Raw genomic sequence first — 13,985 nt, forward strand, 5'->3', positions numbered from 1 at the left:
AGCAGGAATAGATGGCTTTATTGTCACTGCCTTCTGAGTGTGTTTGGATTAAACTGTTCTCTGTCTCAACATTATTTTCTCTTTTTTTTTTTTATTCACATGCTTCAGTGATCTTCAGAGACTTGGAGAGCTGCAGTCAGAACTGGCAGGGATGGCAGATTTCACTGCAACTTACCTTCAGTGTCAGCTGCTCCTCATCAAGGTTTGACTTCATGTGGGGTTTTTTTTGAGCTGTTCTTCAAAAATGCCCCCAGTCCATCACAGTGGCATGCTTTCATGTTTTGATGCTCATGCTGAAAAGAGATGTTGATGAAAGAGCAGGTTCTGTGGATTTCTGATAATCCTGCTTCCCTCCTGTGGCAAATAATTTATGCAGTAACTTTGCCAATGCAGACCTCTGCTGCTGTACCTAGGGCTTATGTTGGTTCACAAGCATTTGATCAGTGCAGAGTTTATTTTCTGGCAGAAATCACACTGAGGACAACTGTGTTAGGAGAATAACTTTTCCCTGCCGGTGCTACTGGAATGGTTTTTGTTAGACTGCTGCCATTTTTATAGACGGTGATTTGCAGAGATAGCTTTATTGGCACCAGTGCCAGAGGAGTTCTTAGGACTTGATATCAGTTGTGCTTTCTTTTATGGTGCTGAAATGATCAATTTAGTATTATCAGGTCCAGTGGCTGCTTACACACCATTGCAGCAACCCTTTGCAAAAGTCCCTTTTCAAAGTCAGCTTCTTGCTGTAAACAGGAACTAATTTTTTACTTCATAGGAATTCTTGAGCTGGAAAGGCCACTCTAGTTCCAACACCCTTGCTGTGGTCAGGGATTCCACTGGACCAGATTGCTCAGGGCTGTAAGCTGGCAGTAGTATTTAACTTAGTCTCTTGGCATTCTTTGGTGTTTGAGTTTAACTTACACACATCTAAAGCAAGAACTAAAGCAAGCAGCAAACAGGTTTCCAGAAGGGGCTCAATGAAAGCTTTGTTATGTAAAACCAAGGACGGATTTCAGTTGCTTTGCTAATGCATGGTTGCCAGTTGGCATATCTCATGGCAGGCCTCAAATCCTTGGAATATATTTATCACCCAAAGGTATTTCAGATGAACAGTGGTACAGTTCAGTACAATCCAGCTAAATCCAAAGTGAAATGTGCTGTGCAGACGGAGGGCTAGCATTTGGAGATAGCTTTGTTGCCCTTCTCCAGGGTTTGACTGGAATGAACCAGATGGTTTTTGCATCTGGCAGAGGTGTGCTCTGTTTGGAAGAAGGGTAAAAGCTGCATCAGCTGCTTTTGGCTTGAGCTGTAGAACAGTCAATAGATCAGTGATGCAGAGGAGTCACTAATGTGCCCGGAATAAAAAATAACTGATAATATCAGGAATCACAGAATATCTTGAGTTGGAAGGGATTTTGAGAATCATCTAATTCCAGACCCCTTCTTACAGGCAGGGACACCCTCCACTCATACAGTACAATTAGAAATTTTGAGAATCTGAATGTCCAAGTAGCCCTTTTCAGTAGATTTCTTTCCAGTTGCTTCTTTTCCCAACAGGAGAAAAGCTGCTGGGGGAAAAAGTATCTTCATTTCCTAACCTCTCAAGCCTCAAAAGGTTCCATACCTTCAAAGGCTCTACATACCCTGTGATTTTAGGGGTAGTTAACTGAGATTTGTGGGCCAGCCTGGGTGAAGGATACAGTCTGTGTGTTCTTGAGCTTTGGATACAGCCAGCCTTGTGCATAGCTGTGTCTAAGGACAGGCAACTTCAAAAAGGAGTCAGTGACAGAAATCATCCACTCAAGCTTTCTACATTTTTTAAAAATATAAAGCAAAAAGCAAATAAGGTGTGGTAGACAGTTGGGTTTTTCTGTTTGTTTCTCTTTTTTCAGTTTTTTTTTGGTTTTTTGGGGTTTTTTTGTTTGTTTTTTTTTTTTGTTTTGGTTTTGGGTTTTTTTGTTTCTTTTGTTTGGTTGGTTTTGGGTTTTTCTGTTTTTTTTGTTTGTTTTGGGAGTGTTTTCTTGGGTTTTTGTTTTGTTTTTAATACCAATGTCAGCAGCTGAATTAGACATAATATTTGTAATAACTCCAGGATTTTGGTGGGGCGGAGGAAAGTTCAGAAATGGGGCTGTGAAGTTAGTGTGTTTCTGGGGACAGTTGTTTTTATTCCCACTTTTTGCTTCTCTCTGAGATTGCCCTGATCATGGTCTCAGGGGTTTGATAACAAGTGGGCTCATGGTTTTCTTTATGAAGTACAAGGAGTTTGGCTTGATGAGTCCCTCATTTACAGCTTTGTTAATATTATTCTCAACTTCCTTTATATTTTCTAGTTGTATAGGTATTTCTATTTATAGAACAATGTATATTTTGGAGGCCTTGGTTGCTTCTGTTGTATTTAAAAGCACAAAAGAAAGCTTTGGCATGCTTTTTCAACCAACTGTTTAGACTGAATTGGATATTTACCATCATTTAATGTTTTTTTTCTTGTAGGCCTTGCAGGAGAAGTTGTGGAATGTGGCAGCTCCCCTGTACCTGAAACAGAATGCATTGGCATCTGCTGCAGCAAAACAGGTGAGGTGGAACCAGCTGAGCCTGCCCAGAGGCCAGGGTAGGAGTCTTTAGTTGGCCATGGAACAATTACACACTTCTGACCTTCCAGTGCTGTGGTCTGTCCAAGTAAATCCTAGTCCCCCAAACTGGGGTCATTTATCTTCTCTTCGAAAGATGAGTGGGGAGGGAGGGAAGTTCATGACTGCTGTAAAAAGGCAAGTATCACACTCATCTTCCAGAAGGGTAAGAAAGAGGATCCAGAAAGCTGTGGGCTGCTTGTCCTTGCCTCTTTCCTGGGGAAGGTTGTGCACCAAATACTTTAAAAAGCTGTTCCTAAACAAGATCAACAAAGCTACTTGGAACAGCCAGAATGCATTTCTCAGGAATAAATTATGGCTGACCACCACCACAGCTCTCTATGGTGAGGGGACTGGTGCTGTGGGCAAGGGGAGAACAATGGAAGTTGCAGAGCTTGAATACAGTCTTTTTCATTTCTTTTGAAAGAAATAATTTCTTTTCACATAATTTCTTTTTCACCAGACTTGCAGGATTGTGGCTGAATAATTAGGTTGTAAGGGTCCTGCAAAATGAGGAACCAGTTGATAAGCTGGAGGGCATGGCTGCTGGTCTGGACAGACTGGGGAACTGGGATGACAGGAGCCTCAGCATGTTCAGTACATTGAATATGAGACATTGCAGGAGGCCAACTGCAACTGGGATGACTTGGTTTGGGAAATGATCCAGCTCTGGGGGGGGTGCCATCTGGAGGGCTGTGTTGTGTGTTGGCCTCCCCAGTAGAAGGAAGAGGCTGACAAACTGGGGCAAAGTCAGCAGAGGGCCACCAGTGTGGTCAGGGATTGGAGCACATTACCTGCAAGGAAAGGCTGAGGGAGCTGGAATTGTCCAGCCTGGAAAGAGCAGGCTTCAGGATGGATTTACTTTTGTCTAGCCCTGCATCATTACAGGATATAAATGAGACAGAGCCAGACTACTCTGGACAGGAGGCAGTTGGCAAATGATGAGAAATTTTGATCAGCTATAAAGAGAAAATTTCCTGTAAGGATGGTTAAATACTGTTGCCCAGTGAGGTGGGGGGAATCTCTGTCACTTCTCTGTCTGGAAGTGTTTGCAATTTGATGTGGCCCCAAGTTACTGGATCTAATGAGACCTGCTCTGGGCAGAGAACCAGGCTAGATGGTTTCTGGAGGTCCCATCCAATCTGAGTTATTCTGATTCTGTGATGTATAAATTATCAGATCCTTGAAAAACTGAAGCTGAGCCCTAAGAAAAGGTAAAGAAGAAAGCAAGGTCTGGTAACAAATAGTCTGGTAACAAATCTAGGGTCAAAGCAAGTTTATGGATCTTTTGGGAAACCCTGCTGACACTGAGTCTTCAGATAATTAAGATGTAATAGACAGGTGCTGCTGTGCATCAAAGCCTTCTCTGCTGTTGATGAGTAGAAACAAAAGCCATCCAGCTTTTGAAATCTTCTTTGATTGAAATGTTTGTCTTGGGTGCCCTCTTGAGTAGCGTGTGAACCTCCTGGAAAGTGTTTTCTGTTGTAATGGTGAATGTAGGTCACTTGCTATCAATGCAAGGTGAGGGAGTATTCCCTGTTAAATAACTTGAAAGTTCTTTGGCATCTGCACAGTCATACTGAACTCAGCTGTATTAATTTGAGCACTTCCTCTTGCTTCATGTGCTCCTCGGTATGAGATAAAAATACCAGAATCTGGTGATGATGGTTGTACCAGGGTTTAACAGTCTGATGGTGTCTTATCCCTGTGGTGTTTGTCTGGCAGATCCTGGAAGAAACTTACAAAATGGAGTTCATGTACAGCGGAGTGGAAAGCAGACAAGTGGTCATCATTCACCACATGAGACTGCAAGCCAAGGCCTTGCAGCTGATAGTGACTGCCCGCACCACCAGAGGGTAAGCATGACCTGACCTAAGGATCTTTTTAGGGTTAGCTCTAAGATTACTGTCCCTAAGCTTTGTTTAAAAAACCTGCAAGGATAAATTAGACATAACAGGGCAGCGTGCCAATAACCATTTGCTAGAGTAATTCAGAACAAAGAACCTTCTTTTGCTTTTGATACAGCTGTATAGGGACACAATCCTGAATTAGATGGCAAAACTATTGGGAAGATGGGTTTTGGGGCTTGAGTTCTCTCATTTATGAACATACAAATAAGTTAAAAACATTGCAGAATTGATATTTGGGACCTGTTTAAATGGGGAAAAGTCATGTATCAAAAGAATGCACCAAACATGTTTGCTTCATTAAGTATTCATTGCTGAATTTTTGGCATCAGGAAAGTGTTGTCCTCCTGACTGATCTGCAACTGCTGTATGTGACTCAGACAGTAACTGCTCCTGTGCAGGCTTAGGTACATGAGAGGCTCTGAGTGGTTTGTTTTGGCTGCTGAAGTTAAAGAAGTGAGACATGGTTGTAGAATGAGAACTCCAGCTGGTGGAATTAGAGCAAATTAGTTACTGTCCTAGTTTGCTTCTGTTTCAGGTTTGTTGCCATCAATTTACTGTGTTACCATGGAGGTCCATGATATATTTGCCTTTTAACCACTTGTTTTATAGGTGGAAAATGAGCGTTTTCTAACAGTGGCTTTGGGAACTTAATAAGTGCCTTATGCAGATGGAGGTTTTTATGTGAGAGTGGGATATAGATAAGCGAGAAATACTTTCTTGGTTCAAAAACTGTAAGATCTTCCCGCTTTTAGGAGGTTTGATGGGATTCCAAACTACCTAAATGTGTATAGCCATAGAGCCATTTTTCTTTCTTTAAAAGTAAACCAAGGAATATTATTTTCATTACAGAGTGGAACCTCTTTTTGGGATGTGTGAAAAATTCCTCCAAGAAGTGGATTCCTTTCAGAGGTGACAAACTCTATTGCTTCTTCACTTCATATTAGAAAGTCCCACCACCATTGTCATCAGGGGATATTCACTTTGTTTTTCATCTCTTCACATCTCCCTTCCCTGCTGTCCTACATTGGGAACTGTCATGGGATAATAATAAAGCAAGAAGAACCTTTGTAGTTAAAGTCCTTAGCATCAAGATATTATACTGGTACTTCAGGAACATGTGCTCTGAGTTAATTTTTTATAGAATAGCTGATTTTTTTTCTTGTATTTGTAAAGATTTATCTACTTCAAGTAGATGCTGTTTTGATAAATACTTTTTTTTTTTTGTTATTTTGTCTCCTGGAGTTCTGAGAGTGTTTTGACCTTTCAAAGATTAATAAAAAAGCAGATTACCCTTGATGTACTCAACACATAGCAAAAAGTCAGACAAGAATTCTGCAGTATGTTTCCTGGCCCTGTCTACTGCTTTTGCCTCCTCTCAGTAGTCACCTGTACTTCCAGGGAGAATAGATGGATGAAGTGTCAATTTGATGATCAGATTGATTCTAGTGAAAGGTGTCCCTGCCCATGGCAGGGGTGTGGAACCAGGTGATCTTTGAGGTCCCTTCCAACCCAAACCATTCTGTGGTTCTGATTCTGTGAAACAGTGATAAATTCTGCTGATCCTGAGACTCAGTGCAAGGAAAAGATGCACACAAAATGAAGAATTCTGTCATCTAGCTCCATCTGTCCTACCCATTAGGGTAGGACAGATTTGGTCCTGTTTTCTTATCAGTTAAGCAGCCACAACTGCCAAGCTTATAATAAATGCGAATTTAGTCAGAACTGGAAATAAAATTCTGCTCAGCCAACTGAAGATACTTGTATCTCTGGACTAGCTATCCAATTCCGTGCTGAGTCATAAAATCATGGAATCATGGAATCATAGAATGGTTTAGGTAGGAAAGGACCTTAAAGACCATCTTGTTCCAACTCCCCTCCCATGGGCAGAGGCACCTTCCACTAGACCAGAACTCCATCCAGCCTGGCCTTAAACACTTCCAGGGATGGGCTTCCACAGCTTCTCTGGGCAACCAGTGTCAGTGCCTCACCACCCTCACAGTGAAGGGTCTCCTTCTAAAATAGAATCTAAATCTTTCCTCTGATAGTTTAAAACAATTCTCATTTGTCCTGTCATGATCTGCCTGGTAAAGTCTTATTTACAAGCCCCCTCTAAGTACTGAAGGTTTGCGATGAGGTCTCCCTGGAGCCTTCCCTTCTCCAGGCTGAACACTCCCAACTCTCTCAGCCTGTCTTCACAACAGAAGTGCTCCAGCCCTCTGAGCATTTTCATGGCCTCCTCTGTTGTTCTTACACTCTGAGCTCCAGAACTGGGCACAGTACTCCAGGTGGGATCTCTTGAGGGCAAAGAAGAGGGAGAGAATCCCCTCCTTTGACCTGCTGCCCACACCACATAGCCCTTGATGGTGTCAGTTTGAGCATGAGGCACAGTCCCAACACAAGTAGCCAAAGTCATCTCTTGTGGATGAGACACAGCAGAAGAGGAAGGCAGGTATCTAATTCTGTCATTATAACTAAATATAAGGATGAAGGAGCTTGACTAAAAATAACAATACTGTGTGAAAAGTTGGAAAAAATATTTGATTTTTAATCTGTTATTGACACAGATGTTTCATCTCTGAGCTCCCACATATGCAAGGCAGTTTTGTAGATAAATTGCTGGACTTAATGCCCAGACTTGTGACATCCAAGCCTTCAGAAGTGGTCAAGATTCTTCAGACAACGCTGAGACAAAGTACCTTCCTCCACCTTCCTCTTCCAGAGCAGGTTGGTTTAACAGAAAATTAAAAAGCAATATCCTTGTGGACTGTCTTGGCATCTGACTACTTTCTAATATACCAAGAAGCTTTTAGAATTCAGGGTCTGTCAGACACAACTCTTATTTATTTCTTGTTTGTCTTCTTATCTAGCATCCTCAGGACTACTGCTAAAAACATTAAAAACTTTGTAATTCCTGGCAATATTAAAAAAAATCCAAAGTTTATGCAGGTCTCTGATAAGAACAGTAGTAATTATGGTTTTTTTTCTTTCCTCTTTCCCCCACCTTCTGATTTTTGCCAATCACTTTGTCCCTAACAGCTCCATAGAGCCACTGCAAATATCATTGAGCCTACTGGTGAATCTGATAATCCCCTGAGGTTTACATCAGGATTGGTTGTGGCACTGGATGTTGATGCAACTCTGGAACATGTGCAGGATCCCCAAGGAACTGTTAAAGTTCAGGTAAGAAGTCATTTGACATAAATGCAAACAAGATTATGTCTTGGGGCAGTTTCTTTAAGGATGTCAATATTTCTAGATTGCAAATAATGATACACTTTATTAGTAACAATGCTGGATTTCTGTGTTTTGACCAGTCATTCAGAAGCTGGTTTGTGTGGAGTGCCCTGGGAGTTGACTTGGGTGCAGTTCTGAGAGTTTGCTTTGAGCACTTGGATGTCATTCTGTGCTTCCTTGTGCACTGTGCATGTTATGGACATGAACACCAATAAATGCTGGTGAGCTTGCAGCTGGTCTGGTGGGAGGAGAAGCTGCAAAAGAAGTTGTTCTGAGTGGCACAAAAATACGCAGGCTCTTGGCTCTCTGTATTTCCAGCTTTTCTTCCTGCTGCTGAATCACTAGTTTTTGATGCAGCTGAGGAGGTAGGAGTAGTATGATCCAAATAAAATATGCAGCATCACTGCTTAACAAAGAAACAAGAACCTCAGTCACAATGCAGAGGAAGAAGCTGATGTCATTGTGGCCCTTCTTCCACCTGTCCTGTGGGTTTGAATGGCAGCATGTGGCTGTTATATCCAGGGCAGCTGAACTCCTGGCTCCAAGCTAAAGCCCACTTGTCTTGCCTTCCTAACTCAGGCAGTAAAGAGCCAAGTAATGCACTGTTCCACTGTGCAGATCCCCCATGCAGTTCTCATTCCTTTGTTGGTTTCGTTTTTTTTTAATTTTTCCTTTTTCTTGTTCCCCTCTAGGTGTTGTATCCAGATGGACAAGCACAGCTAATCCATCCTAAACCAGCTGACTTCCGAAATCCTGGCCCTGGGAGGCACAGGCTGATAACTCAGGTTTACCTCTCTCACACAGCCTGGACAGGTAATGTTAATGATACAAGTTAATGTGGCTGTGTGGCTGCACTTCCATTAGACACAAGTTACATACCCACAGTCTAGGGGGCTCTGAGGATCCTGGAGCTGTGGTTGATCAGGCCTTTGAGCAGCTCCCTGTTTACCAGGCACTGTTTAGTTTACAGCTCCCTGTTTGCCAGGCACTGCTGCTCTGTAAGGAAATAGAGGGGCTGTTGTTTTGGGAGAGCCCTGGGAGCCTTCACATGAGGACTGTGTTCAAGGTGAGGTCACCCACTCATGTGTAGAGCAAAGTCAGCTCTCAGAGCCAGGTCTGCATCCTCAGGTAAAGGCGAAGGATCACGGTAAACTGACTCCTTGTAAGTCATTGTTTCAGGTCTCACAGGTATCTGAGCATGGCAGGGAACAGTACAGCAGTACATTTTCATTGCTGATTCAACTTTCACCCTTTTAATGCCCTAAAAGGTCATTTAGTTCTGATGATGCTGTGACTCCAGCATTTGCCTTCGGTCTCAGCTGCTGTTCACACTTCCCCATGGAAGCACTTCAGTTATTGGCATATGGACTTCAAACAACAAAAGCCAAGTGTATTTCATTCACAGCTCCTTTTGTCCTGTTTTCTTTTAATCCCTTCACCTTCCTTCAAATGTGGGGGTTTCCTCTGAGAGGTTTTTTTCCTAAGCAATTTTTCATTGGATTTGTTGATCTTTCTTTTTAAACCAACAGAATTTGGTTTATTGCTGTGTTCCTTCACACACCCTTTTTTTTAATATAGTACTCTCATGATGTAATCACTCATCCTGCTGTCTTTGTTTTGTTTTGGAGAAGAAAACATGGTACTGTTTCTAGGACTGGAAGTATCTGGGTTTAAGGGTTGATCCTATTACTTCACCAGAGAGAGCTGAAGTCCTTATTTCTACTTCTACAGTGTTCACTGGAAGGACATTTTAAGCATGGCCCTGAGGGATTCTGTACTGGTGTCTCCTCTAGGCATTATTTTAATCATTAACTTTGACATTGGCACTTAGGCATATAAAACAGGGGGAAGACACTGAGCTGGGAGGGGCTTAGGAAACAGGGTCAGAATTGCCTTGAAATTCAAGTAGAGAAATTGCCTTGAAATTTGAGACAATAAAACTTGTTAGAGGCCAGTAGAAAGAGCGTGCTTGGGAAGGAGAATGCCCAAGTGCAAAGCACTGATTAACTGCCAGGTGTAGAGCAGAAGTGAAAGAGGTGACTGCAGGCTGCAAATAAGAGTTGGTGGACTGACAAAAAGGTGAGCTCAGGGAGGTGCTGGCTGAAGTGTGGAGTAACTGTGCAAAAGAGTTATTTCTTGTGTTCTGTGTGGTGCTGATGATGTCTCAGCTGGAGATCCTCTGCAGTTCTAGACTTGGCATCTTAAAATCCTGTGGGTTTCAGCAGGTTTCGTTTAGGTTTCATTAATGTGGTCCTGTTATGGGTTATCCCTGGTATACAGTTAAGTCCCGCACACCACCTGGTGCTCCCACCCCAGTGGGACAGGTAGAGGATCAGAAGGGCAATGTGAGAACACTCATGGGTATTACGCTGTGCAGCAATAGCTACAGCATCCCTGTGTTATTGACCTTATTTTGGTCACAAATCCCAAACAAGGCATCATGCAAGCTACTATGAAGGAAAATTAACTTTATCCCAGCCCAAACCAGTACAGTCCATACAGAAAACGTAAAAAAAATCTGGTTTTCAGTCTAGAAAGGAAAATTTTGTTGTGTATGTAAGTCCAGCAGTAAGTGCAGGGTAATACTGTGTATACTGAAACCCCTGTACTGTTCTGACCACTGTGAGAAGAGTAAATTGAAATTATCCTATGGACAGTATTAGGAACCTTGCTCTGCCCAGCGGCATAGTTGGTGAAAGAGAGGAGAAGAGGCTGTCTGGCATGCGAAAACTTCCAAAAAAAGAGAATCTTCAAGTAATCTCCTGTGCCACAAGTGTTGCCAGATGTCATCTGGACTGATCCTGACATAAATGCAGTGAGCAGAGCCTGCTAGTTCTGTGGGGGGGTTAATGATTGTTATTATTTCATTGGATTACCTTCCAACAGTTATTTTAGAAAGTTGCAAGTTAGTGGTAAGATTTAAGTGATGACAGAGAGGGGGATAAACCTAGAAGAGTCCTTATTCTGCTGTGCTGAATGTAATGCCAAAAGCTTATTTTCACACACTGGACTGGATTCTGGTTGCTCCAGAACAGCTCTGTACATACCCACCATACATGAAATTAAAATTCATGTGATGTTGGTTTTTCACTGTGCAATGACAATCACGTTTGGATTGTTCTATTTTTTTTTTCTCTGCAGAGCCATGTCAGATTGAAGTGCGATTGCTGCTGGCTTACAACTCCAACAGGAGCAAAGCATCTACCAGAGTTCCTAAATCTACCTGGAGTGAGAGCTTGGAGGCACTCCCGCCCCCTGAAAATGGCATAGAGGGGACCATCCCCTTCAGCAAACCTGTCAAGGTGTATATAATGCCCAAACCTGCCAGGCGGTGAAGGCTGGTGCTGAAAAACCTATTTATGGGTTTGTTGTGTCCAAATGCAGTGTCCAAGACAGCAAACCAAGCCAAAACAGCCTTTACATGCCCAAAGGGAGTCAAAATAAAGCTGCTGAAGAACAGGTCTCTTAGGCAGCAGGTAAATACAGGAGTTACTCAGCTCGTTAGGAGTTGTTTCAAGAAAATGCAGGTTTTTCTATATTCACTCAACAGAAACAGAACAGTTCACAATCAGCATTCCAGTAGTAATTTCACTGGGCTGTACCTTCAGTTTTTACCTATCAAAAGTCTTTCTCCAAGGCCTCTAGGTTTTCTGCTATGTATTTACTATGTAAATGCTTGGGCACATAAATCAATGTTATTTTTACAGTCCTCTGAAGTGAAGCTGAGAAGTTCAGCAGTTTGTGTGGGGTTTTTGGTTTGTTTCTGGGGTTTTCTGGGTTTGGTTGTTTTGGTTTAGTGTTTTTGATTGGTTGGTTTTTTTTTTTTTTGTTTGGGTTTTTTCGTTTGTTTGTTTTGTTTTTTTGAATGTCTAAAACTAACTTGCATTTGTACTTTGGTACCTAATTTCTTAACAGAAAAAATAATATTCTAAAAAGTACTGTTGTTCTTGTGTGGGAACAGCACCTAGGAAGGAAATTGCCAATTGCTGTTCTACATCCTCTAAGCTGTACTGAAGCTGAAGATGATCCAGCTCTGGGGAGGGCACAGGTTGTTCATGGTGCATGGCAGGAAGAACCTCTTTGTGCAGGTGGCAGAAATTCAGTCCGCAGGACATGGAGTTTACCTGACCTACAGCAACAAAGCAGTTTGTCTCCTGTTGCACCTTTGTACAGCTTGAGGAGCAATGTGATTAACTACCAGTTGGAAAATTCCTAACCACAACCCACTAAGCTTTACAGGATCTGTTTCTGTGTGATGCTCCTGGCCTGAACCAGTCTTAGTGAGATGTGAAAATCTATGATTTTCAGTTTGGCAGCACTTTTGGCACTCCAAGTCTTTCTTGTCAGTTGAAGTAGCCAAACACCCTCTGTTCAGCAGCAGCTGGACAGCTTGTCAGTGTTCCCCTCTGGAGGTGAGCTGGGAGTACAGAGGGACAAGAATTTAGTTAAAACATTTTCCATCTGGCATTCCTGTCAGGAAGTGTGTCTGTGCATTGCTTCTGTATGCCAGGCTTCGTGGACTAAGTAGCCTCCTTTGATTTGTAGCAATCCTTTGGTAGGATTTTTTTAGGAGGGCCTAATGTGTGAAACATTCTAGTGCAGCAGCCCAAATGTTGCCCGTGTTCATGAATCAGCTGGGGTTTTTTCTTTTTTAAAAGAGGTGTATTTTTAGCAAGTAAACAAAACAGTGAAGAAATACTTTCCAGTTGTATTTAGTGTAAATAACCCCTTCATGCTTTCCTACAATAAAATTGGAAAACTCATGCTATTCTGTTTCTTTTCTTATAATATGAGTGAACATGGATGCTTGCATGGTTCTTGGCTAGTAAGATCACTGCATGTTTTTTGTGATTTAAATTTTTTAGCACTGGTGAGTTGTAGCCCAAAGGCTCATAACCATACAACTTTGCTGCTGCTTTAGTTATTCTTGAATTAAACTTACTTTCTTAGTGCTTCTGCTCTTACAAACTGCTTTTTGGTGTTTCACCTTTAGGGCACTGCTTTGAAAATTGCCTGCCCATCTGACAGCTGAGTTGTTATTGTCTGACTTGTCTTTGGCATCCTCAGTTCAGTTCCCAGCAGACAGAGTTGATGTATCTCCCATTAGGAGGCTGTGTCTGGGCAGATATTTGACAAGTTGAGTGAGCTCATTACAGACTTTTTCCTTTTTCTTCCCCTCATTTTTGCACTTCACCAGTATTTTGTGCAGTTTGTCATCTCAGTAGTGTTTCTAATTTAGATGGTGTCCATAGGCTCCAGACCACAGTGGATGCTGTGGTAGGCACAGCAGATATTTTTAATATCAAAATTTAGGAATCTTTCTCTCTTTTGCTAAGTACTGGATCAAATTTCTACTGTTTTGTTCCCCTCATGCTGTCCTTGATCCCCTTCCATATAACATACCAGGCAAAGAGTGAGTGCCTTCTGTATTGCTGCCGAGAATCAGATACTGCAGGGCTGTGGAAAAGTTCTTCCATCTGTAATTTCAAGATGCCTAAAACAAGCTGAAACTGTAAGGCTGCTATGAACATTTCCAGTCTGCTAATGAGAGCATTCTGCAGTGTGCTTCTCTTTTGTAGGTTTTTCTCTGATTCCTGGTTTGGATCATGGAAGAAATCACAGCTTTTCCTTTCCTCCTTCAGTTTCACCTGTGCAAGCAGATGACTAATTCATCCAGTCTAAGCCTTCCCTCTTTCGGATTAAAGCCCCCCCGCCTTGTCCTATCACTTCATGCCCTTGTCAAAAGTCCCCCTCCAGCTCTCTTGTAGCCCCTTCAGGTAATGGAAGGAGCTCTTAGGTTTCCCCAGAACCGTCTCTTCTCCAGGCTGAACAACCCCAACTCTCTCAGCCTGTTTCCACAGCAGAGGTGCTCCAGCCCTTTCAGCATTTTCGTGGTCTCCTCTGGATTTACTCCACATGTCAACATCCTTATGTTGGAGGGCCCAGAGCTAGATTCAGCACTACAGGTGGGGTCTCACCAGGGTGGAGCATAGGGGGAGACTGCCCTCCCTTGGCTTGCTGCCCACATGCAGCCCAGAAAGGCAGATGAGTCCTTTGAGCTGCCAAGGGCATGTTGAGTCATATTGAGCTGCTCACCCACCAACAACCCCCAAGGTGTTGCCTGTCAGAGCTGCTCTCAATCCATTCTCCACCCAGCCTGTGTATGTGTATGGGACTGCCCATTTCACACCATGGTCCAACATATGGGGAATTGGAA

General features: G+C 42.6%; 1 protein-coding gene across 2 annotated transcripts in view; it reads left to right on the forward strand.

Moving 5' to 3' along the window:
- Positions 1 to 13,457, forward strand: part of INTS4 (integrator complex subunit 4) — a 32,809-nt gene extending 19,352 nt beyond the window's left edge. The window contains exons 15-23 of one of the 2 annotated variants that reach the window (XM_014309640.2): positions 109 to 202; positions 2,488 to 2,568; positions 4,350 to 4,480; positions 5,384 to 5,443; positions 7,099 to 7,258; positions 7,571 to 7,714; positions 8,461 to 8,581; positions 10,910 to 11,244; positions 13,348 to 13,457. In XM_014309640.2, the coding sequence (XP_014165115.1) occupies positions 109 to 202; positions 2,488 to 2,568; positions 4,350 to 4,480; positions 5,384 to 5,443; positions 7,099 to 7,258; positions 7,571 to 7,714; positions 8,461 to 8,581; positions 10,910 to 11,103 (985 nt within the window). In that variant the 3' untranslated portion in view covers positions 11,104 to 11,244; positions 13,348 to 13,457. Of the gene's footprint in view, positions 1 to 108; positions 203 to 2,487; positions 2,569 to 4,349; positions 4,481 to 5,383; positions 5,444 to 7,098; positions 7,259 to 7,570; positions 7,715 to 8,460; positions 8,582 to 10,909; positions 12,537 to 13,347 lie in introns of those variants that run through there. The other variant, XM_031062310.1, reaches the window with a different exon arrangement.
- The last annotated feature ends 528 nt before the right edge of the window (positions 13,458 to 13,985 follow it).

Source organism: Geospiza fortis, unplaced genomic scaffold (assembly GCF_000277835.1).
Source record: "Geospiza fortis unplaced genomic scaffold, GeoFor_1.0 scaffold286, whole genome shotgun sequence".
Taxonomy (NCBI): domain Eukaryota; kingdom Metazoa; phylum Chordata; class Aves; order Passeriformes; family Thraupidae; genus Geospiza; species Geospiza fortis.